Consider the following 27,944-nt stretch of genomic DNA (forward strand, 5'->3'; position numbering starts at 1 on the left):
GCCAGTCACATAGGATCAAGCAGGGGAGACTCACCTCCATCTCCAGCCTCTCTGGGTCAGAGCATGGAGGTTTGTGATAGTGTGAGAAACTTCATGCTAAGGAAGCATGATTAGTTCTTATGGCTGTGGTAGGGGGTTAAAAACCAAAAGCAGGCTGAAAGGGGGACAATATTTGGGATCTGGAAGGAATCAGCAAAAGTTAACAGTTAAAGAGCAAGGAAAATGGATGGGTGGGTCATAATGGAAGCCATAAAGAACAGATAGAGAAGATCAAAAGACATGTCCATAGGAGGTATACATTTCTTCTGCTATTAGGTCACTACATTTTCTGTTTGGAAGCAGCGTGCTGTTAAGGGATCCACAGAAAATGGGTAATTGACTTGGAGTGATTGGGACAAGTGGGTTTCTGTTGATTTCTGATCTTGCTGGAACATGTCCTACTCAGCAATTTCATTTGGTCACTGCAGTACTGCCTGAAAAGCCTTTCTCTAACCCAGCCTTTCCTGACACCTTCAACAGCAGACCTTTTCCATCACTCTGAATAGCAACCAGGCCAGGTTCCATGGCATTGAGAGGCTTGATTAACCTGGAGGTGTCCTTTCCTTCACCTCCTCACCACAGAGCACACAGAAGGATGATCTGCTGAACCTGATAAGGCAAGCATCATTGCCCTGGCACCCAGCTTTGCTTGTGCAGCCCTTTGAGATACCCTTGTCTCTTCTGGAAATAAACTGAAAGAGCAGTTCATTTTAGTTCCAGAACTCTATGTCAGGGCTGAACTGTTGGTGTCACAAGTGAGAACCAGGTTTCTGTGCAAATGCCTCACAAACACATTAACTGTACCACATGCCATCCAAGTCACCACTTTGCCCATTGGAAAGGGTAGCTGCTTGTTCCATGCAAACATCTAACCTAGGAAAGTTAGATGATTGCACAGCACAAGGCTCTGCTTGGGTAGTGAGAGGGAGGGGAATTAGCCTCACAAAGAAGCAATCCCACCAGGCCTTCATCCAGCTCCTGCAGCACTGGCACAGTCTCACTTGGCCTTTTCTTACCCAAGGTGGTGGCTGGGTTTGGTCTCTACTTTCTTATTCCTGGAAGAGCAACAAAAAGGAGAACAGATGCCAATGATAGGTACAGAGTCAGGTCTGATTTGGGATAAAGATTTTTGCACAGGCCAGGCCTTGTTCACAGAGATAGACCAGCTGTTTGAATGTACATAGGAGAAAAGCAGGTGTTAAAACAAGGAGGAAGCCAATTTCATGAGCTGGAGCATGTCTCAAAAAAGAGGGGTGAGGTAGGAACCTTACAACTGCTGCCATGTGCAATATTGTTGACTTAGGCACAACATGGACACACTGACAGTACTTATTGGTCAACTTGGCTATTGCTTTGTCATAACTACTCATGCTCGTCCAGTAATGATATTTATTTAATATTCTTATGATTTATTACAATTTTAAAACCTCATTTGGAATGCTGTTTCTGACACAGGGACTGCTTTCCAGGAAAGCTGGCCTGCATCCAGATTCAGTGGGAAAGCATTGCATTCTTGATCCAAGAAACAAAACTAGGAATTCGGACAAAAACAGGCTTTAATGGCTGGGTGCAGTCCAGTCCCCAAGAGGTGACTCCATACTGGACAAATCTGTCCTTATTTTGGCAGACCAGAGGTCCTCCAACTTCAGCCTAGGGAGAAGAAGAGAGAGTAAGGTGACTCCCCTAGTAATAGAGGCATACAAACAGCAAATTACTGACAGGAACAATATTGCGTAACTCTGAAGATGTAAAAATATGTCCGAGGGCTGTAGAAAAAGGGAGGGTGTTTTATTAGTCATGCTGGAGTAAAAAGGTGGGAGGACAAAACATATTTCCAAGCATCCAGACCATTCCTCTGATCAGGAAAAGGAGAGACCCAACAACCAATCATGGATGAGGGAACATGCTCAAATCACCTTGGAGCCAATTGCACAAAAAAGGGAAGTTTCTCAATTTTCTACATCCTCTGACCTACTTGAGGACAAATTGAATAGAATTTGTATAATGCTGTTTCTTAAAATCATTTCCGTAGCTCTCCCTGGAGACTAATAGCCTTTTCTACGCAAATTCTGGTTGATGCTAAGAGTGAAGAAGAAAATGCTATGTATACCTCATTTCTTACATTTCATGTGGGAGCCTTGAATTGCTGAAGCTTTGAAAGTACAAATTGTCATTTGGTCTGCTCATGCTCAAAGCTAGAATATTCTTACCTGGCAGTTACCCATGCTTCCAAAAGTAAATCCACCACAAAATTCATGATTTTTGACACTTCCATTTAGAAATTCAGGGTGATTACATATTCTATTTTCAAGCACAGGGAATTCCATGTATTTTAATCTGTTGTCTGTATTGGTACCTTTATGAACAACCAAAAAAAAGTAGCAGTTACACATGGTAGCATGGGTATAGTGTTCAGGTGCAGCTACAGTAACAAAAGGACTGAGATCCATCCCCAGATCTACTTATGTTGCCAAGCTCCTTGAAAAGAGTTTTCAACGTTTTTGTACTTAGATCATACCTACAGTCAACAATAAAGAGTTATTCTGCATGGTAATGTGTTATAAAATAAATAAAACCAGATGCTTTGTCTTCTGAGCCATCATGTTGACTTGTAGGCTTTCATTACGGTGTAGAGGCAATGGCTTGTTTCAGGGGAAAATATGTTAGCCTGGATTTGCTTTATGTTAAATTGAACTCTTAAACCTAGAGATAGTGTTTTCCAGACTAGGAGGATTTTTCTGAAGCCAAGGTTGAATTTTCCCAAAACACAGTTTATTTAGATGTGAGGCTCCGGCTCTGCTCCCCTTCCCCTGGTGATTTCATGAACTAGTTGATTGGCTTGGCAGGACTCTCGTGCCCACTGTCTAAACATAACGATGGCCTGTTGTTTTTTCCATCCTAATGCACTTCGGGAAGAAATCGCCTACACCATTCTTTGGGCCTGTGATCACTTGAACATAGGAAGCAACTGCCACCGTGTGGCAAGCTGAACAAAAAGGAAAGAAACGCAAGATAAGAAGGAAAACGAGGAGGAAAGCCAGTAAATGCCACCTATGCTGGAGAAAAGTGTTTCTTCATAATATTGATACTAATAGAAAAGCAATTAAAAAAGACAGGGATCTCCTGGAGAGAGTCCAGCAGAGGGCAATGAAGATGATTAAGGGCCTGGAGCATCTCCCCTACAAGGAAAAGCTGAATGAATTGGGGCTGTTCAGCCTTGAGAAAAGAAGGCTAAGAGGGGATCTTATTAATGTTTATAAATATCTGAAGTGTGGGACACAAGGGGAAATAGCCAGCCACTTCTCAATCGTCTATGGAGATGGGACAAGGGGCAATGGCCTCAAGTCAGAGCACAGGAAGTTCTGCACCAACATGCGGAAGAACTTTTTCACAGTGAGGGTGACAGAGCCCTGGGACAGGCTGCCCAGGGAGGTGGTGGAGTCTCCACCTCTGGAGATATTCAAGACCCGTCTGGACGCCTCCCTGTGTGACCACTCCTAGGGAACCTGCTTTGGCAGGGGGGTTGGACCTGATGATCTCTGGAGGTCCTTTCCAACCCCTCTGATTCTGTGATTCTGATTCTGTGATTATTCTCAAGCATTATTTTCATAGCATCAATTTTGTAGCTAAATGACACCTGAAGGGGAAAATGGTACTGCAACCTATGTGGAAGGCTTTTTGTGATGAAAGTCAGAGAAAAGGACACCTTCCATTCATGTTATTTCTGTTTCTTAATTCTGTGTATGTGCACACAAAGAGGAATCCACTGGCTTATTTTTACAGGTGGAGTATTAACAAGGTGCTGTCTGGCAACGGGAGCGGGAAGGGCATCCCTTGCATACAGCTCAGCAAGGCCAAATGTGTGTGTGGAAGCTGGAACTGAACAAGGACAAATGCCAGCATCACCACTGGAAGCTGCAGGGATGAGGAACTGCCTCCTGCTGCAGTAAAAGAAAGACAAAGAGGGATGGGTATTCTTAACCCTGAGCACATAAGAGTTAGAGGGAGGTGACAGACCACGTACACTAGTTTTTAATGCTAGACTGTGAACAAAATTCAGTTAAGGGCTTTAATGACATTAAAAATCTTCATCTTGAACTGATTTTGCCTGTGCCTCAAAGGTGTTTGGGTCTGAGCAGGTTCTGACTCAAAGGCACCATGGTTGCTGGGATGCCTTATATAAGGCCTTATGGCTAGTGCTTGCCCATATATTCTATCTGTCCGCAGTGTTTGTAGGTCCCTACAGTAGGAAGGCAAGTGCAAGCTTCATTCAGCTGTTAAAAATAATATATATATATAAAGGTCAAGGTTAAAGGCAAGAGCATTATTTGAGCATTGTCCTTATTTGTGCTAATACAGTGTATATCTAAGCTGAAGATAGACCAAGACAAAGATAAAACATTGTAGAATCTTAATTAATTCAGTTATTGTGAGGACTGAGGGGGAAAAATCAAGCTCTGAGGGAAAGAAATAAAAAGAATAATGTTGCCTGGTGACTCCTGATTTAGTTAAATCTCAAGTAAAATGTGTTTTTCAGGTCCCACAAGTGCACATATTTTGGGATAGGATTTTAAAACCTTCTTAAGTTTTCACACACACATCAAATATGCTTTACCTCTTGTTTTCCCCCAGGCAGTTAGAAAACATACTGCGTTTCTTTCGACCATCTGATTGGTTTCAGGCAAACAAACTGGTTTTACATGGTCAGTAATTGTTACAGGACTGGAAAACAAACAAATAATAATTAAAAGATCATAATCAGAAAAACTATCATCAGGTTGTTCAGTCTTCATACTCAGAAGGCTCTTCATGGGAAGGGAGGAGGTGATGGTGCTTTAAGACTGAATAGATGGCTTTCATGAAAGAAAAAGTTACTTACAGCAACTGAAAGTCTCTGGGTTGTATTTGTTTTCACAGTCACAGCACAACTGTGTTTGGACCACAGTGCCAGAGCACAGATCTATGGTTACCCCTGCAGTGTGTACAGGAACATGTACAAGCCCAAGCCTTGACCTAGCAACCCTTGCAGGTGGTGTGGGTCTGACTTATCTCAGATCCTCCCTGCCTTGGAGGTTGCTGACATTTTCTGAGGCTTCACAGAAGGAGGGAAAGATGAATGAATGAGTAAATATGCAGACATAGCTGAAGTTGTGGAAAATTCCTTTCTCCTCTGGTTACATGGGTGATAGAACTGTGGGTGGCATGATGCAGTATCTCACACATTACCAAGTCTAGCACCTCAATACAATAAATTCGGAAACAAAACTCTTCCTCATCACAGTGTTGTGCCTGGAGGCTTCAGAATAGGAATAAAGCTTGATATGGAGTGCACGTAGTCCTGGGAGGCAGCTCTGAAGAACGTGAAAATGCTGCACAGGGAGGTCTTTGGTTTGAACTATCTGATCAATTATTGATTTTCATATGTAGATGAGAAAAGATGAGATGGCTTCTGAAAGGTATATTGCCCTAGGAGTCATACAAGCGTGAACAGTTTAGGCACAGTGAAAGCATGTCTGAACCAGCTGTTAAATGAGATTGACCACTGTCAGGAACCTACCCTGTGAAGGCTCTGATTGTGAAAGAGAGTAAAAGAACCTGAATGAACTCCAGATGCTTGGTCAGGATAAAATGAAACCTTATAATATCTTTTCAGGCCCAGAATGATTTTCAAAGTATGTGATGTGCTGTGCTGTGCTGTGCTGTGCTGTGCTGTGATGTGATAGCTAGTGAGGTCTTCCACATCCATATAAAGAAAATTAAGAAATCCTCCTGTTCTTAATCAGGCGATGCCAAGATCATCAGCCCCAAGAAAAATCAAGAGAATGAGAGACCAAAGAGAAATTACTCTGACCAATCTTAAAAAAAAGATCTCTCCAACACAAGAATCTGAATGAAACATGAACACAGCAGTCCAGGAGGGTAGGAGATGCTAACACATTCCTGTCTTGAAGCTGCAGTTGTGCCAATGCCATCATCATCATTTTGAACTCTATCCTTCAACCCACCAGTCCAAGATGCTGATCTCAAACCTTAACTGATGACAGTGCTATAGCATGCATGTATCTATAGGGCAAATGTGCTTAGACCACCCCATGGAAGAGAAACTGAATGACATAGTTACAACCAAACTGGTAAAACTGGTGGAGCATGAGTTGCTTCTACTCAGCTGAAGTCAGTGGGATTTTGATTAATCAAGCATGAGAGAACCTGAACTGAAATTTAAGTGAAATTGTTAAAAATTAAAGCTGCATAGTGAATTTTCAAAAAGAACTATCCTCTCAGCTCAGACATGTCCTTTTAATGATCTTTAATCCATGTGTGGTGAGTGTAAGAAGAGGGAAACCAATAAGGAAGCTTCAGGAGCATAACTACACTTATTTCAGAGCAGACTGCTTAGACATCTAAGTAAGACACAAAAGAAGCCTTCAGGCAATTACAGTTACACACGGAATTTTTCACTACATCACAAGCAGGATCTGGTTTTACAGAGTTGCTGGCCAGGTCTTCAGCTCATGAAACATGGACGTGGCCTGGCCAGAAGCCTTGCCAGGGAAACTGGGCACTTCTACCTGCTCCCTTCAGCAGCTGTGATGTCTCCTGGCCTCATTTGAGGCTCACAGCTCTCAGGGCTAAGCAAAAAAAACCTGCAAGCAGATCCTCCAGACACAACTCTGTTTTGGTTTGCTTCCACCCTCACTGCTTCAGTGGAGCTGCCATTTAGTTGGTGGCAATCATTACCACCTGAACTGTTCCTTGCCCTTCCTATACTGTGTGAGAAGTTCACATGGCTTCTGCCAGTGGGGCATTTGGCAGGAGAAAGATTTACCCTTGAACAGATGCCTACACTAACGCTAAAAGGGACTCTCACACTGTGCCATACCATGCCGTAACCACACTGCAGAGCTAACTCCAGCCTAAGCTAGCTCGTGACTTCAGAATAAAAGTGTTAGGGATGGAAAACTTGGACTGACATGGTACCTGTTCAACTTCAGCAAAGCAATGTCTGCTCCACTTGGTTCCTTTAATACTTTCTGAACACTTTGGATCTGCAGGGTTGGCTCTGCTGCATTGAGATTCTGTATCCCAAGAAACACCCTGTACGAAGAAGTCTCTGTTGACCTGGAGGAAATGATAGTGGCAAGGTTATATATCCATAATTGAAATCACAAATACCTCTCTTACAAAATCCAGTGCTTTCCCTGGAGAACTGCAATTAACAAGGTAGTCCAGGCTACTGCTTGACCAATAGATGCCTGCATTTATCCTTGGTGAGAAGGAAAATGTGGCATTTTTAACAGTTCTATTTTTATGACAGTGAAAAATCCCATGGGCTGTAAATAATGTGGCACTTCTTGCAGTGTTCACAACTCTTGAATCCCTAAGGGCAAGCTGCTAGCCATGTTTTTTCCAAGTGAAGTTAGCAGCAGCACTTCATTAACAATCTTTTTTGGCATGCTTTGGGGTGAGGGAGAGGGCAGAAGACAGAAGTGACCTCAATTCAGCTTGCTGGCAAGATAGACAGGAAATAGGGAGTAAAGAAAGTGCCTTATTGGGTACATCTTGCTCTTCTATTGATTTTCTTGTAGGGCTTCAGGAAATGCCTGTCACTCATTCCAGCAGATACTCACTCTTGCAAGCACTGAGCTGCAGTGAGGACCCACTGTGGATGTATCAGAGTGCCGGCACAACGGTGCACGTTGGTGCTAGAACAGACAATCACATTAATTTAAGACTGCAAGGTCAATTCTCCATCATCTCTGCTGTGCACAATGGGAAATAGTAGCAAACTAGCAATATGTCCCTTATTCAAGCCTTTTACAAGACACATTTTTTTTCTTGCCAATGGCAAGAGAAATCAAATGCAGATTTGCAAAGGACAAGCTTTATTTGTTCCAGGACACGAGAAACATGAAAAGAAATTTGGCACCCAGGTGAAACTTTTCAACAGGGCATTCTTGCTTTCAGGAATTTAATAAAAATAATTACACTTCCTAATATTTTCACGTGTGTTGTTCATTATCCATTCATACCCAGTGTGGGTGGGTGGCTGTATTACTGGGCCTAAATGCCCCACTGGAATTAACCGTCATTATCCTGAATGGGAATTATTTATTCCTTACCCATTTCAGTAAATAAAAGTGTACTTAATATCTTTAGATCAAGTTTGCTTTCTAGAGACTTGGGAGAAAGTGGGGAGTTTGGGATTAGTGCCCCAATAAGCAGCTATCTGTGAATATAATGACTAAAAAAATATTTCATTTTACATATGAGTCTCCAGAGGCATATGCATTGCTTCTTGTCAGTCTCTTTCTACTGCCTGCTCCCTGTGAAACCCTGGTGTTCACGGATGGTGATACAGTCTGGAATACCAGTACCTCATCCTGAGACTGATGTGCCAAGGCCAAGACCCTGGAAACGCATCACACATCCTATACTGATCACAGGCTTGCTCAGTCCTCAGTGGGGCTTTTCCACAGTCATGCTGAGAAGCTACAGAATAAAAAAAGCTTCAATGGAGAATTGTAAAGCAGTTCTGTATCTACATCCATAGTGCAATCAGATGAAAAGAGAAAGGCAGGAGACGTTTTATTATCTTCCTTAGGCTTTCACTCTTCACATTGGTTAATAGAAACTAAGAGCAAATAAACCTTTAGACTCCATTATATTGTCATTACCTTGAGCATTTAAACCTGGGGTTAATATATCACATTTCCCATGACAAAATATTAATTTACCTGGAAAATTTTTTTTAACTATGTCAAATAATAGTCAGGTAACATAATGAGCCCCATTCCCAAAAGAAAACCTATAGGGACTTTGAGGGGGAAAAGAGAGCTAAAGAAAGTGGAAACTTATTGCCCAGACAATAATCACAACTTCTAAATTCTTTGAAACATTGCAGGCTACGCTTTGGTTGAGTCCAAGCAAATCCCTAGATAATTAAAATTTAGTCACAGTCCCCTGTCACAAAATATTCCAATTTGTCCTCAGGCTACTCACTCTATTTTTACCTCAAATGTCTCTGAACTTTTTTAAATAGGTTGAGCTTGGGTGCTCATTGAGGACCCAAATAACTTCTTCCAGAGCTGCATATGGTGCTATGTATGTTAACTTTGTTAGTTCAAGTATGAGATAATTAATAAATTAATAAAAAGCAAGAGACCATAAGATTCCCCTACACCTTAATTTAAAAACTGGGTATTCAAAGGCTTTTTTTAAGAGAGATCAGGTCTTAAAGTGAAGCTCCACCACAGCAGTTTCAGGGAGCAGGTTTTTACAGCTGTGAGATGTGCTGTTTGTACATTCCCTATTATTTTTGTCTGGGCAGCTTTTAGGTCTGGTTGACAAAATTACTATGCACAGTCATAATGCATTGCTGCTTGGAGGAACACATTAGAGGGGCAGCGTGAAGAGTATCACACACTCCTGAGGGAGTGACCACTCTTCACTGTTTGGTAATGCTACATTGTCCAACAGAGCCCGGACCTGGTCTCCAGATGGTACTGTAGTAAAAAAAATGCATGAGATGAAGAAGAAATAGACTGCCATATATATTAAGAAAAAAATCTTTGTGCAAAGAAGGGAAAAACAAAGCAAATGAGATGCCTTCCAGGTGTGCCAAGCAGTGCTCCCAGTACATTATAGCTGTATTGATGACCATTGCCAGGGAACCACCACAAAAGGTAAAAGCTATTTTGCTGCTGGATTTTCCAGTATATTTATTACTATCCAAAAAAAAAAAAAAAAAAAAAAAGGAAATCTGTGTAAAATATCCAGGACCAAATTAACTCTCAACCCCCCAAAAAAGCCAAAATATCTATGCACAGATTATTTTAACATCCAGATCAGAATAAAAAATTAAGTCGGAAGAGCATGAAAAGGGCTTCCCAGGATGTCACCTCTGGTGCTCCCAACAAACACAAAAAGTGTATGAGGAGGTTCTTGAGGCATTAGCCAGAAAGTGCATGGGAAGACTAGAATGAAAATCAAGGAATTCTGTGTTTGAGAGAAGGAATACTTTGCCTCGTGGCTTGTCTGGATATTTCAAATTCAGCTGGCAGCTCTGAGTGCTTAGCTTCACTGATGATAAAGGGCTCAGGGATTGCTTTATATGAAATCTTACTGATGATTCTTAGCCCCAGGTTATCTAAACTTTGGCTGACTGTTACAGGTGCCTGATTGTGTCCAACTTCCATACAGACCTAAATTCAAACCTAAAGCTACCCCTTACCGCAGTTTTTTATGGCTTGATAGAAAACATTTTGCAACTATCATAACAAGCAGAAAAGGAGGACAGATAAATCTTTAAGGATAATTACAGCAGCGTGGGATTTCACAGTACTCCCATTTTTTTTCTGGGTCTGTTGTGAAGCACCAAACACCATTTATATCTCCATCAGGATTCCTGCAATACTGTAATAATTACAAAAACAGAGAATGAAGACTCCAAATGTTAGCCCAGAATGAAGAAGTTTATGAGTGCATGTTTATAAAAAAAGTGTTAAACTAAAAGTTTTAATTATTTCTCCCAACTACTTTTCCACTGGATGTTAAATGCTTTCTTTTTCCTCCAATCATAACATTCTCTCTTTCCTGCATCTCAAAACCATTAGATGAAAAACATGATAAAATTGCTGTCATTTTCCTCTGCTGCCAAGAGTCACCCTGGGTCTATTGCTTTTGAAGGCCTCGTGAGAAGTAAAGTTTGACAGAAAATGAGTAAATGCACTAAGAAAACTTTCCTGTTAGCCTAATCCTTTTTCCCGTAAAGTCAGTGAGAGCAAGTTAGGTCAGCTCCAAGAGTTTGCCAACAGGCTGCTTAGTCTGTGACAAACAGCAAAAGGCATTGCTTCAGGGTCTGCGGAAATCAGGGAAGGCCTGTATGGTTTCTTCTGTGCCACTTGCCTGTCCGCATCCACCCACTGGTGTACCTCTGGGCTTCAAGTACCAACATCCTAGGTAATGTAAAATGTATCCTTCTCTCTTCAACATTATTATAGGTTGGACTATCAACATGATGACTTCCAGATATGCTTAACCTGGTCTATAAAGACTGAACACGAAGTGTTCACGAGGGGTTATGGAGAACAGAGACATATTCAGTGACACCACTGGCATTAGCAGCTGTTTACATTTTTATCCAGGCCTGCTCTTGGATGAGTCACAGGAGTGAAATATTTGTGGCTATGAGGTTTCTGAGAGCTCCACTCTTGACAAGTCCTGCCCGTTCCAGTTTTTGCTACTGTGCCACGATAATCTTTACCATTACCGTTAATGCAATCTGTGAGTGAAGAGAAGGAGGAAATTATCGTTAGCTGATGAATCTGTATCTGGTGTTGGTAAACAGAAACAAGCCAGATTAAGTACCTTTAGAACTGGCACACTCTCTAGTGTCTACAATAGAAAGACAGATAAAAATGTACCCTGTGATGTGATGATCTCTTAGTTTGGCAAGGTAGACCTCTTCCTGGATGTACAGAGTAACTGAATTGGAAAAAATTTCAAGGAACTTCAGGCTAAACATTTTCTGTGACAGGTTGCAAGTACCTGAAAAGACTCCAAGATTTGTGCTAACTTGGTATCAGTAAGCACTTTCCATGAGAGAAACATATTTCAGAGTTACCAGCACATTAGACTGAAAGAGCAATTTTTGCTTCCAGGGACATTGTTTCAGGTACTTTATTCCACTCCACACAAGTAAGAGTATGCAGCTTCATTTAGGAATATATCTTTTATCCAACCCTGTCACCATCCTTTGCAAAGTAAATAATCTGTGGGAAGCTCAGACATTCAGAAAAGTCAAACCACTTTGACCAACATGGAGTATTAATTAACAAGAAAGCAAAGCAGGATAGAGCAAAAACTTGTTTCTCCTGGTGCATACATTTTGCAAAAGATGGTTACCTATGAGCTACACAGCAAGGTAAGGTCCATGTTCTGAAAACATAAAAAACAGTACAAGCAAAATTCCAATAACAGTATTTACTGTGACTGTATTTCAGTAGTACGCAGCTACAGAAACACTAGAAACTTTGTCTATTTTCCTCTTGCTCCCCCAAATGAGAAAGATATCCTACAGAATGCACCATAAATACAGAATACAAACTGACCAAAAGAGTACTCACTGCAAAATTCAATAGTACGGATCTGAAAGGTGGAGGAGGGATGTGACTATTTTCTTGCAGCCCTACTCAAGAATAATTGTGATAGATTACTATTTCCTTTACCAACAGAGACTCTACAGGAGGTGACACTTATAGTCAGCTGTTACCAGATGTAGTGGGTGTAGGTAGGCCAACATTTTGTGTCGCTGTTAGAGGGGGGTCATTCGGTGTGAGCTCTTGATCAGCACACCTCTTGAGATTGCAGTACTCCCACATTGTGTTGGGGTCAGTGGTGAAACACCATGGGCTGCTATCACCATCTGGGTTTCTACAATAGTTGTGCCTCAAATCCCTGCAGAAATAAGTACAATAGTCAAGCTGCATAAGACTGAAAGCAATCATAGGAATATCTTGGGAAAAAAAATGTGGATCTGTACTATGCAGAGATAAATGCATTTATTAATTTTTTACTTCTTGCCAGATGTCTCATTACCAGCAAACACAATTATATTTCACATGTACATCAGTCACTAATATATTTATGCATAAGGAAATGTAATTCAACTACCGGCTTAAATTCTAGCTGTAATATGTCAATGTGCTGAGCAGCTAAAAAAATGACCCTCATGCCAATAATTTAATTTCCAAGTGCCTATATATGAACATACACAATTGTTTGAATGTGTGAATTAGTAATAAATATGCATTTTTATATGTTAAAGGGTTCTTTCTCGTATTCAGAAGAATGGCAAACAAATACTTAGCGAATGATCCTCTCCACCCCAAACCAAAAAAGGCTTCTAGAATTCAGTGGGAACACTCCCATGTCTGTACTTTTTGAGGCAGGGGGTAGTAGAATTTCTCTCATCAATAGTTTGCAGAGTTCCCAATCCCGAATCACAGCGCAGCCACAGAATAAAAAAAAAAAAACCTGAAATGCTTTTTTTCTGAATATGCAAGAAAACATTAATTCCATATTTTCACAGCTTGAGTTTCAATTTTTTAATTCTGTATGAGGATGTCCCAGTTTCAACATGTCAGTATTTTTGATGCCAAAATATGACTGAAAATTTTCAAAAAAAGGTGACATCATAAAAAAGGCAAAAAAATTAGAAAAAGTATCAACCTTCCTGCTTATATTTGTAATGCCCCAAGCAATGATAAATTTCCCAGCAATTGTCACCTTGTTGCATTCCCACCCTTATTAACAGCTATCACATTAGTAATTATGATTAGTCATCACTGGTCCTGTTTGGTTAGTCTGAAGAACACAAATCTAGAGGGAAAATTCAGTGTACACAGTTCTGGGTGCCAAATTCCAATTATAAAGAACATTTAAATGGTAGTTCTAATCATAATACCCCTGACTGTGTGTTTTGCAGCATAAATGCGGTGTCCAGATGAAATAAATAGAAAGGCCACCACAAATGTCTCAAATGCATAAACAAAATGCATGTTTCAGCAAGTGCCCAGAATCTGGATACAAGTCTCCCAGTGTTGGTTACAGAAGCTCAGATTTAAGAGCAAAGGGTCACAGCTGTATTTGACTCTGAATTAAAAAAACCCATAATTTTTAAAAATGGAGAATAACAGAAAATGTTTCTAGATCTTGGGAAAAAATATCTCTCTTGTAGATACATTCCCTGACAGGGTTTTATAGCATAGATCTACAAAGATGATGCAATCAGCAACGGTCATTGCCAGACAGAGCAAGAAAAAGTGAGATAAACGTACGCATTTGGAAATTTGTCCGGGGTTTTTTCATGCCTGTGTGGGGACATGGAGTTCCAGGCCTGGCATTTCTTTCCTGATAAAGTGACGGAAGTTGTGCCACGGTAACTCTGACCTGTTCCTCGGTAGCACTCCTCTGACAGGGGAACCTGCATAGGCACATCTGAAGCAAACAACAGAAACTGGTCTTCAGCATCAGAAATGTTCTTACTGAGTAGGCACCAAGCACACAGGATGACAAAAATTAATTACTCAGTTATACATACAGTGTCTAGTGAGAGCATCATGGCCAGCATGAAAAGCAGAAGGGCATTTCCAAGGGTATTCAGAAAACTCGCACAGATTGCCCGCATATGTCAGACATCATTAGTGGAAGGAAGGCTTCCCCCCAAGTTTTCTATGGGTATATGTGAACATGTTTGAATTAAAGATGAGAAAGTTCACATGAAAAATCCTCAAAGATTAGTGGCTAGTGATTTTACCCCTGAGATATTTCTAAAATGGGCATTATGCTTAACTTCAACCTTTCTATTATCCTTTTGCTTGCAACAAGACTTTCTTGCTGGTTTTGTGCTTAAATTAATGGCTGTTTCAGATGAGGTTTTTTATTACTTTGGTTTTGCAACATGCCAAGCAAAAAAAAGCTGCAGTAACAACAGTGACAAAGTGACTGGAAAATGATCTGCAATGAGAAATAGTAAGTCTCTCACTGTTTTGAAGTCCTTATCTCGGGTATACTCTACTACTCATACCAGTAGTCCTTTGTTCTGTCCCATCACAGTGGGGAATTGCACAATATTCCCAACGAATCCTGCTGTTGACAGTGTAACACCAAGGCCTCTTCTCTCCATCAGGGTTTCTACAGTAGTTTTCCTCTAAGCCCCTGAAACAGAAACACTGGCTTTACACTGTTCACAGAAGTCAAGAGGAGTTGTGTGCAAGACTGCCAACTACTGCATGCAGAACTCAGTGTTTACATCATCAGGCTTTGAATTTGCAGTCTGTATATGATATATGAAGAACTTTTCCAATGTTACACTTTCTGCTCTTGTTTTTGAGGCCAGTAAAAGCTTACTTCAAAGCACGAACCATTGGTGTTAGCTGACAGTAAGAACCAGGAGAAGCTGTATGTCACAAACTGATCCTGGAAGCGTGGCTGCTCTTTTCCCTGCAGTGTTGGACAGGGTTTCACACACCCAGGAAAACTTGCAGGATCAATCCATCTTGCAACTCGCAAGATCAAAATACAGAGCAAAAACCCTGCTCAGTCCCAGCAAGCCTTGCCCACAGAAAATGCTCTGTGTACCCATCTTTGATCTTGGAGCACAAGGATGTATTGGAGTATTTTGGACCTTGGAGTATTGTTCTTTAGAAGAATAATGCACTGGAAGTATACTGAAGCACGGGTGGGGAATTTTTAACATAAAATTAGTAAATACTTATAACTGCAGTAGGATGTGAAGGAGGTGGGTGAGATCTGAGAATAAAGAAGCTGCTAAAAAAAGCAATGATGATAAAATGAAAAGCAAGACCTGAACAAAAGTAAGGAGAGCTGACAGAAGGCGAGAAAACAGCTTATCAACGTAGCTGCAGAGAACCTATGCTACCCTTGCCTCTGCATCTGGATCTATGAGGAATAGCTATGTTCTTTGGCATTTGATAAAATGCTGAGGCTCCGCATACCTGCAGGGATATCTGTTAGGAATCCACCCATGTCTGTGAGGAAACTGTGTGTTCCAGTGTTGGCAGGCATTGCCTGATTCAGTGATGGCTATCCTGCCTCGAAAGTCTTCTCCTTTCCCTGAAAGACACTGAGAGCCCAGGCCAGAGATTTGTGGGTATCTAGTAGCTGTAGCAGGATCTAAAGAAAACAAAGAAAAAAAGAAGAAAACAAAAGAAAAATAAAAGAAGGAATGCAGCTAGACAATGCTTTCAAATATACTAGAAATCCTCTGCTTTCTATACTGTCAACCATGCAATTTTATTGGTTTTTTTTTTATTTCAGCAGAGGTGACATTGGTCAAAAGCCATGGCAAAAGCAGCGTGTACATTTTCACAATAAATAACTTCTCTGGGTCAAGCCACACTTTGTGCCTTCAGTCCCCTGAGGGCAGAGCTGGAAAGGCAGTAAGTAGTCCTCTACAGTCTTGTAAAAAGAAGCAGAATGAAGGGAGAACAGCAGTGTAATACACACAGGTAGGGTGGAAGGGCAGAAGGGGTAAGGGTCAAGAAGAAACTGTGTGAGAAAGACAGACTTCAGAGCTGCGCCTCTGGAGTCAGCGAGTTCAGAAACCGGGGTCAAAGGAAGAGTGAAATAAAGTGAATTGGTCTGGCATGTGGCAAACAGCAAATGAAGTAGGAGTAATAGTCAAAGGCACAGAACCTGCAGAAGGCAGAGAGAAAATGAATCTGCTGTTCATACCTGTGATACATATGGAATTTCCTGAGGAAAGAAGTGTGACTAAAGGTTGGTCTGTTCCTTAAACCTTCTTTAAGCTTTAAGCAAAAAATAGACATGCTATGATAACTTTCTTAATTTATTTTATCATACAAAAGACCAAAAATAGTCATTCTTCCATCCCAGTTGAGCATGCTGAGGTGAATTACATCTAGCAAGCACGTGGTGCTGCTTACAGCACTGGCAAGCACAGATGCGTAAGAAAGCAAGTTCTAGAGAGAAAAACTTTTTTCTTTTTTTTTTCCTCTCAAAGTGCAGTCCAGTCCTACAAACTGCAATATTAACCTCATTATTCAGTGCTTTGGAAATGTCCAGGTTTACTGTGCTCAACTTAATGGGTTAAGCTAGCTCACTGGTAAGGCAGGCTTTTCTCCTGAGGCCTGAACTTGTCTCTTGAGATTCATCCCTTGCTAAGAAAAAGGCAGTGCTGGCCGTGGTAGCCAGACCCAGGTAAAATATCACAGTGTGACCACATGGTGGTTTAGGTGTTTTTCATGAGTTAGCACAGCTCCTGAAAGCTGACACCTGAATTAACCTGAATACCCTGCCTCTCAGGTGAAGAGTAAGGTGGTTGACGACAAAGTAGGGTTTCCCTAACATCTCTGGCATTATTACACTTCGTGACATCCTCACTGACCTCACATAATCTTCTGTAACAGAAATTTAGTGAGTGATTTTGCTTATTAATGTGCACTTTCCCTGGTTGACAAGGATTTCCTTAGATTACTGAGAAATGTGATTTATTTATTTCCCCTCCCCGCACACTTTAACGAGAAACGCTACTCTCGGGAGTGATCTCAGGAAATCAGACTCACTGCAATAAGGAATGTTGCAATATTCCCAGCGTTTAGTAGGGCTGGTAGTGAAACACCAGGGCCGAAGTTCACCATCAGGGTTACGGCAATAATTCTTCTTCAGATCCTTGTCTGGAAAACTGCTCATTGAAAATTAAAGAGAAGCTTGTGAGTCAGCTATGGCCGGTGGTAGCGATTAGGCTGTCTGCAGGCAGGGTCTCCCAGACACTGCAGGAATGAATTCATTGTTGAGTGTGACTCACTGTTTCGTGGTAAATGCATGCATATGAGGCTCTTGGGCATCCCAGCGCTGGCACTCAAGCCCAGACTCTGTTCTGGAAACTTCTCCACGGTAGTCTTCACCATTACACCGCATGCATTCCCCTGCAGGGCCTAGGCAGCATGAAAAGAAAGCAAGGTTTTTACCAGACTCTGAATTCTGGTCCTGATCTATTCGTGGAAGATGACACCAAAAGGAATAGAGGTTTATGATCCAGCTACTGACGAAAGGAACCCAGAAGAGCACACATTACAGGCTAGCCAAATAAATAAAACTTCAGGGATACGTGTCATTTGAAGGGAGGACTTTGTTCACATATCTGTATGTACTGCTAGCAAAGGGAGTTCTATATGTGACACAGCACCTGGGTGAATCTTTGCTCCTGTTAAAATTAAGTAAGTTGCAAGGGGTAAGAGGGAAATATCATCAAATGATTAGAAATTTTCAGTTCCTCCATATTCACAAAAATACTTTGATAGCTGGAGCCAATTAGGAAAATGCTTGTGTTGAGAACTTAAGTTCCAGCTTGATCAAAATTCACATTTTAAACCAATCCACAATAATAAAGGAAGAACAAATGGCAGGAATATAATTAGCTACTTGAAAACTCCTTCTCTGAAAAATAAATATACCTTCTTCAGTGAGTGTGCCCTGGTCCTCACACTCTGGGATGTTACAGTAATCAAATCTGGTAGCAGGATCTGTTGTATAACACCAGGGTCCATTTGGATCATTATCAGGATTTCTGCAGTAGTTTTCATCCAAATCGGCATCAGGGACTTTTTCAGGTGTAAAACTGTAAAAGTATTAAAATTCTCTTTTAATGCCAATATTTCAGGGGAGCAGAAGGGAAATGTCCAACTTGCTCAGCTAGCTGTGGGCTCTATTAATTGACATTAAAAATAAAACAATCAGATTCCACACTGCAACCCATAAATGAAATCTGGAAAACATCCCATAACTACCATTACTTGTAGCTTCTCCCTAGGTTCCACTTGCCAAAGATGAGTGCGCTTACAGCCTGTAAGGACTACGACAGCCTCACAGGCAATTACTGTCTTTAATACTTGCATCCAGCTGATCTAGTCAGCTCACTATGGCCTGTGCCTGTCATGCATTTTTCTTAATGCAGCTTCTCTAGAGTAGTTAGTTAGTAGAGGCAATTCACCTAACACAACCGCCTCCTAATTGGCAGAGATTTCAAAGCAAGTGACCCTAGGCTTCTTTATATAGAAGTCCTCCCAGAAAAGACTAAATGGCTTTTAAACAGACAAACAAAAAAATCACGTTTCATTAGAATAACAGTAAAAAATATTTTTTAAACAGATAAAACTCCAACATAGATCAGAGCAAATAGGACCTCTGTTTCCACATTTGCTTCAGTGACCCCAGTGGCAGCCAGCCCTGAGAAAATGCTGCCTCCGCAGTTCCCTCTGGCACTCAGATACTTTCGTGGATGTTTCTCCTTGACTGTCTAGATCGCAGGCAGGGGGTCATAGAGCTGGACAGCTATTACTGCTTTCTTTTGTCACACCTCATACAGAAGAGAGAAATAATGGCCTGCAGTCACCAATAGCAAAACTTTTATCACGTGTTGATAGGGACATTTGATCTTCTCAGGAGCCCAGCATTCAGACACAACTACTCTAGCTGACAATGCAGGTTTTTTGCCAGTAGTGTCAAAAGTAACAAAACAGATGAAGATAAAGTTGCTGTAAGGAATCACCTGGCTTTGATAGCATGCCCTGTAGAGTTTATATGCATTAAGCTAGGGAAGCTTAGAAGAGATTCAAAACAAAATGAAGGCAAATATGAATACGGCCATACTTTGGTTTGTGGGGTGTTTTCTCTGCCCACTTCTGGCATGGAATACCCTTCCGAGTTTTGGCTTCCATTCCTCTGTAGTCCTTCCCAATCCCTCTTCTACATTGTGCAAGGTAAACTGAAATGGAATTGGCTTTGTTAATTCCATGGTGTTATAACATTTATGCCTCAAAACTGAGAATCTGCAGATACAACTATGAAGTTCATCAACTGAGCCATGTTTTACCCATGTTTTGAACCTCTTGTGGATACCCTAAGGTATTTTAAAACAAGTTAGCTACCAACCACTGGACAACTACAGAGGAAAATTCCTGAAGCATTTTTATACAGCTAAGTAAATCTAGTTAAGAAAACAGATACACCAAGTTACATGTGTATGTATATATATACACACATAGAATATTATTGTGTGTATATATATATTGTATAATACAATTTTTTGTGACATGCATAAAATTTATGCTTACACTACCATACTCCTGGCATAAAGAGGATGATCTTTCACCAGCAGCTGGAGATTCTTTGAGATGCACTGTTCATAAGCATATTTGCAGTGTGGGTGTCATGCAACTATCTTTTCAAGACAGAAAATTATTAACTATCAAATACAGGTTTGTCACATAAGTGGCTCCCAAACCTTTGATTTCTCTTAGCCACAGAGTTCCAGGTACTTTCTATTGGGATTCCAACGCAGAGAGAAAGTAAGGCATGTTGACAATGCTTTTTGTGGCAACAGACACTGAAAAGTCTCCAGTTATTGCAGGAAGTGACCCCAATTTCCCCTTCCAGCAATTTGCTTGCACAAGAAAGATCCCCCTAAACCCCAAAATATAAAATGGAAACGTTAGAGCTAGGACAGGAGACCACTTTCATAGGAAAAGCTGAGCTTTGTTTGAACACCTTGTAAGTATTACCGCTGTCACAGTGTGTGGCTAGGACTACAAATGTCTGTGCTGCATGTCTTACCAAACGGGAGCTGCTGCCCGGTTATCAGGTTACTCCTGCGGTGCCCAAAGGTCTTGTCACTGCTGCTTCAACACTGATACTCCTGTAGCAGGTCCCAGCATGAACATGTCTGGTCAATAGCCTTGGTATTTGATCCCTCTTAAACAACATTTTTGATAACATGGCTTTTTTCTGTTTGATCCTTTTATTTTTCTGACCTGTACAGGGGTTTTCTGTGCTGGCCTCTAACACCTGATAGTCTGTGTTCCTCAAAGGAGAGATGGGATCAAAAGCCAAACTACATGTCAAAACAAAAGTAAGGCTTGACTGGGGAAACTGCTCTGTAAAGAAGAAGTCTCTACTCAAGTTCTTAAGAAATGTTTTAGTGATTGAGTGCCAAAACTTTGAGAAGTACCCCTACAAGAAGATAAGAATCCCAGATGGCCGTTGAGCTAGTACAAACGTCATGGTTCTTAAACTCTGAGAGGCCAATTAAACCAAAGGAAAAGGCACTCCTGGAGGTGTGGATGGGAAGAAATCTGACTCAACATAATGTAGTGAGCATAGCCCACAACAGCTATGTATCAGGGCTTTGTGGATTATGCCTACTATTAACAAAGAAGCTGCAATCAGAAACGGATTCCTCATATGGAATTTTTCCATTAGCATAGGGAAAGTTAAATTGTAACTGTCAGACATATACCTTTGGACAATCCAGAGTGGTCTGCATAAAGATCCCAAAGTGTCTGTGGTGGGGTAAAATGTGAGTGCATAACATTGGGTGCCCCAGCACATCCATACAAACTCTTACACTCACAGAGATATGAATCTTTTCATTTTAAAGTTTTGGACAGCTATTTTGAATCCAAATCCAAAGAAAATAAGCTCTGTCAGAGACAGAGTAGCTGTTACAAACTCTGAGATCTGAGTCAGGCATAGCTGAGACTCTACAGACACTATGAACTTAAGGGAGTGACCGAGTCAAAAAATGTCCCAGAGATTGCTTTCTTTAGGCAGAAGAGATTCCATCATATCTCAGCGGAAAGAAGTTTTATAGCAGCTATTTCCTGGTGCTGAGGAGTCATGTCAGGGACAGAAAACTTTTCTAAGGCTTAAGGAAACAAAATGTCTTTTTGCAAATTCAAGTTCAGGCTGGGTGATGCTGTTTCTGATAATTAGGTTGTTTCTAGGAAGGTGAATCACTTTAACAGCCTTTTGAGAAATGTCACTGGTTTGAGGTGGATTGGGGCCATTGCAGATACCAAATGCTGCCATTCGGATTATTCTGAGAACTCGCAAAGACGTTGACAATGGTAGCTGTGAGTTTCAGAAAGAGTGAGATACTCATTATTCCTGTTAGTGAAAAATAGAAGAAAGATGCCTTAAGCTTGAGTATATGGGTTGGGCTGTTTCAAAGAACGACCATTAGCACAAGCATAAAACAGGGCAAGAGAAAATAAATTCCACAGGAAGGAATTTTGTATCCATGACCTACTGGCCAAGCTATGGCACTGCCTGACTGCAGCTTTCAGTGACAGTGATAGGTGCTAAATATGGAGACTTGATTTCTACTCAGTCTGCAGTGGAAGCTGAGAAGATCCAGCCTCTACTTAAAAATGACCAGAAAAGGTCTCCCAATTACATCAAAGGACTGGTAACTGCATAAGGGCTGCAGATGAATGCACCTACTCTGACAGCCCATACAGTGATGGCAGTGAAGGCAAGAGAGGTGGTTGCCCACCATGCCTACATGAGACACTTAGGCCTGATACCTGGCCGAATGCCTCCATTCATGTGAGACACCCTGCCATGACAGGCACTTACATACAGGCTGAGGACCAGGTCCTTCAGGGTGAGGAACTAGACTCAGTGTCTCCTCCTGCAATGGATTGATGTGGTGACATTTCCTTTGTCCTGGTCATGGCCAGGAAGGAAAAGCTCTGCTTCCAAGAAGATGAGGAGAGAGGGAAGCAGACCCGTATCTAACCTTGCAGTTTCAGTTAAGGATAAAAAGTAAACAAGTCAAATCCATTCTGAAGCATGAAAGAATACCAAGCTAGGCCTTTTTTGTCTGCAGGAAAAGGTGACTTCAGTGGTAATACGAGCAGCAGAGCTGAAGGCTCTAGATTTTTAATTTCTAGATTACTTGTGTTCAAGAAGGTCATGGGGGAGAACACAGAGGCTGGAGGCACCAGGCCTGCCTTCCAGGAAATAGCTTTGGAGGAGGCAGAAAAGAAAGAAGTCAAGCAGTGCTGTTTACTTTTCCTGAGAGGCCAAGGCTCCTACGTGTAAAACCAAGTCTTTTGCTGCTGACTTGAGAAACAAATGTTTGTCCTCAAATGTTTCAGAAGTTTGAAAGAGCTAGGAAAATGGCAAGCAACGCAAATGGGGCCCTGATGAAGCTAGGGATATTGTCTTGATTTGTACCAATTTAAGCCTGAGTTATTGTCTGGCCCTCTGTGACAGCATATAATTAGGGTCAATGAGAATTATTTATTTGCTTAGAAAGGCTAACTTCAATTTAATATTTAATGACTTGTGCATGTGTCTATTCACCTTTAACATACACAGGTGAATTTACAGAGCACATGTTCTTCCTTTATCCTGTTTTAACCAAAAGGAAAATAATGACTTTTGACTGCAGGAAAAAAAAATTTAAAATCACACTTAAAATGTTGAGGTATTGACTACACCCATTATTTCTATGGATATTTCACTTGTGCTGAACCTGCTCCAATATTCTTCTGTCCTCATGACTTGCACATCAGTGTTCTATGAGGAACACATGAAAAATAGAAGTGGAGAAGAGCTCTCTATAGGCTTTAGTCTTGTGAGGGCTGTTACTGAGGTGGAAGGGGACATGACTGTAGACCTAACTTCTTTTTGTCAAAACAATTGTAACAGTGGTTTTGCCTTTTTAAAAATGAAGGAATATGACCATAATAACCCTCGAGAATCAAGCAGTGCACTTGAAATTCTAGCTCATGTCTTAAGCAATTTGATCTAAACATAAACATAAAGTGCTAGTTCAGAAAAGCTGGTGAGAAGACCCAAGAAGACACCAAGGAACATGTATTGCACCACAAGAACAAAATGTCACTGGCTGATAATGAGCTAGAGGTTAAGCTAGTACTTACTGAAATAAGAGGAGTTGCACCCGATGCCATGAAACTAGTAACCCTTAATCTAGGCAGCAGAATTACGCTACAAGTGGTTAAACATTAACATTATCATTTTTGTTTATGTTTTTGGCCAGATCTGTGGCAGAAGTTAATGAATTCATCAGCACTGTATCAGTTGGTACTTGCCGGAAATTTGGACAAAAACTGCTCTCTCTCTAAAATCTTGATATAGCAGAGGGAATCTGCACCATGGTTATTCATTAAGTTTGTTTTCTCTGTATCTTTTAAATGCTTCAGAATTGTAAAGACACTGAACATGTCTTTTCAAATAAACTGAAATGTTCTTACAGGAAATGTTCAGTTTTCATCTTATGTATCAGCTAGTAAAAGAGCTTTCTTTTCCCCAGAAGATGCATTAAAGTTAGTGTGACTACATTATCCGTGTTCCCACAAAACTTATGAAGATAGTCTACTTAAAAACCCCATAATTTTCCAGCTACATAACATCTATTAAAAATGTAGAAAAGTAATTAATTAATTAAAATAAAATTTAAAACCAAGCCACTTGTCTGAGCCTGGCATACAACAAAAAATAAATATAAACAAACCATCTTGCAAAGAAGGAACAATTAATTATTATTATAAAAAACCCCCAGCAATTATCAGGCAATACAATCTTTCAGTTAGATAATTCTTCACTGAGTTATTACACAGAAAATTAGAGAACTGGTTACACAAAAGTAGATAATCCTGTATTCTTCAAAATATTTATGGCCAAGGACTCTACTAGGTCTGTGAAAGAGGAGTGCAAATACGTAAAGTGCGGAGAAATGCATGATTATTTAAAAATCATGCTTTTTTCTCCTGTAGAGTATGTTTATTTAGCGTGATCCCAGTAATACATGACTAAAGGAGTGAAATGTAAGTTCAAATAAAAGGAGCTTTGATGCTACTTGTGAAAGTCTCTGGCAGTTTCAGCCCACTTCATAGTGGGTGCAGGCCCAGCTCACTGAAGCTGTCACCACCTGCAATGGTGGTGCTCCAATACTGCAGAAGAGAGTGCAAGGATGCAATTAAACCAGTATAAATCTGTACCAGCTTACTATATACATACTTTTCTTCTCATAAAGAACTGCATCTGTGCTGCTGAACGTCACAGTCATTTTGGCATTTTCAGCCAGTGTTAAACACTGTAGCTTTTTCTTGGTGAATAGGAAGGCCCTGTTGAAATTGAGAAGGAAGCAATATTGACATAGGAAGCAGTATTTTAAATTCAATTCAAATTATTCAGCTCATAATAATTTTTCTGTAAATTTTTAATTTACCAGCACTGTCTTGTATCCATTTATATCTTTCAGATATTGCACTCAGCATCTGAGGCACTGAGTAAGAGACTGTCATTTTCTACTGCCCTGAAGTGGCTGATGTCTGACTGACTAAGTCACGGCGTGGGAAACTAGTTACTGCATCGTCAAAACATTATCAACAGCATCCTTGCGGCTCAGGTTAGCACCTTTCCCCACCACGACACCGTTTACTACAGGATGAGTAACACATAGTAAATCCACCCTTTACTTGACCTTGTGATAACTTATGGGTGGAAATAAGCCAGAAGCTAAAGGCACAGTCCTGGGTGACACTGCTCTAAGGAGAGGTGCAGCAGTATAGGCACATTGGTTCGCGTCAGCAATAGGACAATATCATCGATATGCAGTCACCCACGATGACATAGTTTAAGATTCAACGGAAATTACCTGCAATTAAAATGTCTTTCTGCTTCACATTTCTCTGCACATTCTTTTTCATTGTTTGTCTTGTAAAACTGTTTATTTCGACTAAGTATCCAAACACTGTCTGTTCTTGAATAGTTATCCAGGATATCTCCTTTCACTACAAGGGAAGGAAAAGGACCAGACATTAAAAATGAGAATGTTGCAGTGAAGAAGATTTGTGACTTTGAGTCCTACTTTTCATGTAGCACTGACAGGTGAAGGTACCATTTATTTTCCGGTATTCTGGGTAAAGCACAATAGAGGAAATTTCTGTCTCCTGAAACAATCCCAGCTGTTTGACTGGAACACATAGGAGAAAAATAAAGCAGAAAAGAGATGCAAGGAAGCAGCTCAGAGTAGAGTTATATATGGGTTTGAAGATGAAAACAAGAAATGTGAAATAAGAGTATGAGGGACTAGACAATGTCAAATGAACACCAGTCAGAGAAAGATGAAGTGAAACCAATATTAAGGATTTCGAGAAGCATGAATTGGGAGGACGTGAGATTATGATCTTCTACATGGATGGTGAAATCATTACAGTTTTACTTGTCACTGAATAATCATTTGTCCTAAAATTTCTTGCCCTGGAGCAAGAAATTTCAATCATAAGATGACTATATAGTCTATTACACTGGGCACCATTATTTTTATTGTAATGCGTTGATCAGAATTACTAATGAATCTGTCAGGCTCCATCTCTGTTGCAACAAATTAACCCAAGATTTTAAATGAGAAAATCAAATAATATTATTATATCTGAAAGCTGCACAAACTGTATATGATGCACCTGCTAATACATTTAACAGCTCCAAAATGATATTGCTCACAATGGAGTTTGCCATCTAATTAATTTTTTCCTTTTATGCCGATAAAGATTCTACATTTCAGTTCCTAATGTGTACAAAAGTTTATTTCCATATCCAACATCAAATTACAAAGTTACAGAAGTGATACGGTTTAATTATTTCACTTTTCAAGCTATTATTATTGCCAGACACAGGAAATTCATAGTCTGGTACACCATTCTCACAGGTAACATTGTGAATCATTCTTTTATGCAAACACCCATATTAGGCTCAGTTCCCTGCAACATTGCTCCACTGTAATTAACTCCTATGACATATAGGTCATCCATCACCTACCTCCACATGACACATACTTATATAAAATAAAAGGTATTTGGGCCACTAATGAAAGTAAGATGATTAATTGCCTGGGGGAAATCTTTTGTAACTGTTGCCAGAGTTGGCTGAATGCTACAAAATCTGCATGTCTTAAGAAATCCCTGATGCAGGGGCCTCCCACATGGAATCCTACTGTTACGGTAGGACTATATGGAGCACAATTTCTCCCAATGCACTCAGCAAACAACTGTTTCCTCTCCTGACCGTTTTCCTTAGCCAACTGAGGCCACTGTTCCAGAATTGCAGTGGACCAGAATAGGAAAATACTACTCTCCAAACTATTGGTTAAAGCTATATGTTTGTCCAAAAAGCTCTATTTTTGGATACTTTCTCAGTTAACCATTTTTTTTTTTTAATTTCAGTTGGTTTAAGAATGAACGCACAAGATTTTGGATGTTATGCATTAGCTAAAACACAGCACAGATTGGCAGAAGCTTGGCTAACAGAAAAAAGTAATGTTAGTTGCCTAGTGCTGCAAAGGGTAAACTTGAATACCATCTTTTTAAAAATGCAGCGGGGAATGTATTACTCTGGCTAACATCCAATTCTTTACAAACCCAGGCATGATACAGGATAATTCCTTGGTTTATATGTGTACCTTTGTGGACTTGACCGCTAAAAATTCAGAAGACATAAAAATAGTTGTAGGGCAGTTTTTGGACCATCAATTCAGAGTGAGTTAGAGCAGATAACATTGAGCAAATAATAGTAACTTAATAATCTGTCTTTTATAACCCATAACAATGATACAATGATACATCCCTGTTATTCTATCATATTTAATATCCCAGCTATTAGAAAATCATACAAATTGTACCAATAAGAGCACTTTAAAAAGTACTGTTTAAGGGCCATAGTGATATGTTAAATTACTAGAGAATATGATATCTGATTGAAATCAGATTGAAATATATAATACAGGTAGAATATTTATTTACTGAATTTGTAGATGAGCTTGAAATTCATATATTATCCTTAGTGGAACACCTATCTTATTGTAGATTTGCAAGAAACAATTCAAGACGTATTCCAGGGAAGGTTGATCTCAGTTTCTGAGGATTAAAGGTCTACCTACTGCCCCAAGGAAAACAAGGTAGAATATTTTCTTAAGTTTGTAAATGTGAAATTGCTGGAATATAAAGGAGCTATTTAATTTTTAATTTCATTTTACATATTACATTAAAAAAATTAAAACTCCTATCATAAAGGATGAAAACCAGTATTAGTGTGCTTAGTAATGCTTGGCAGTAAAAGGCTTTAGCGTTTTTTTCCAGTGTCTGCTGAAACCAGAGACAGCCGACTTACTGACTGCTATGGGTGTTGTAGCAAGTTTTGGGGCTGCTTTCCAAGGCTGCCCCCTTTTCTGGCCATGAGGCATGTCTGCAGGGAGCCAGTAGCTCTCCACACAAACAGCAAGGCTCTTGTGCTTCTGCTCTGCCTAACCAACACAGCACTGGAGCGACCACAGCTCTTGCTTGGTTCAACAGCAGCTCTCGTTGGCCAGCAAGCCCCAAATCCATTCTTGTACAGGTAAGTAGTGACACAGAGATTTGGGATTGGGAACCTCCCCTCACCAAAGGGAGTCTGCAAGCATTCAGCCCCATCTCACCTAGGTAAGCGGAAGGCAAAGGACTCTTACCTGGGCTGAGCAAGAAAAGAAAGAGAAAGGCCGCTTTGCTAATCCCCAT

General features: G+C 40.5%; 1 protein-coding gene across 1 annotated transcript; it reads right to left on the reverse strand.

Moving 5' to 3' along the window:
* Window positions 1-1,408: 1,408 nt before the first annotated feature.
* LOC311189382 (plasminogen-like) lies at window positions 1,409-27,944 on the reverse strand (the record flags this gene model as incomplete). Its single annotated transcript, XM_084261052.1, has 19 exons — window positions 1,409-1,689; window positions 2,250-2,395; window positions 4,655-4,761; window positions 7,018-7,158; window positions 7,668-7,742; window positions 8,415-8,529; window positions 10,359-10,452; window positions 11,172-11,320; window positions 12,311-12,495; window positions 13,878-14,037; window positions 14,627-14,757; window positions 15,558-15,716; window positions 17,144-17,266; window positions 17,390-17,519; window positions 18,039-18,202; window positions 19,234-19,348; window positions 24,412-24,518; window positions 25,052-25,187; window positions 27,896-27,944. The coding sequence occupies 19 exons, from the start codon at window positions 27,942-27,944 to the stop codon at window positions 1,531-1,533; spliced, it is 2,445 nt and encodes an 814-aa protein (XP_084117178.1). The 3' UTR covers window positions 1,409-1,530.

This window comes from Gallinula chloropus (assembly GCF_964237585.1).
Source record: "Gallinula chloropus genome assembly, chromosome: 3".
NCBI lineage: Eukaryota > Metazoa > Chordata > Aves > Gruiformes > Rallidae > Gallinula > Gallinula chloropus.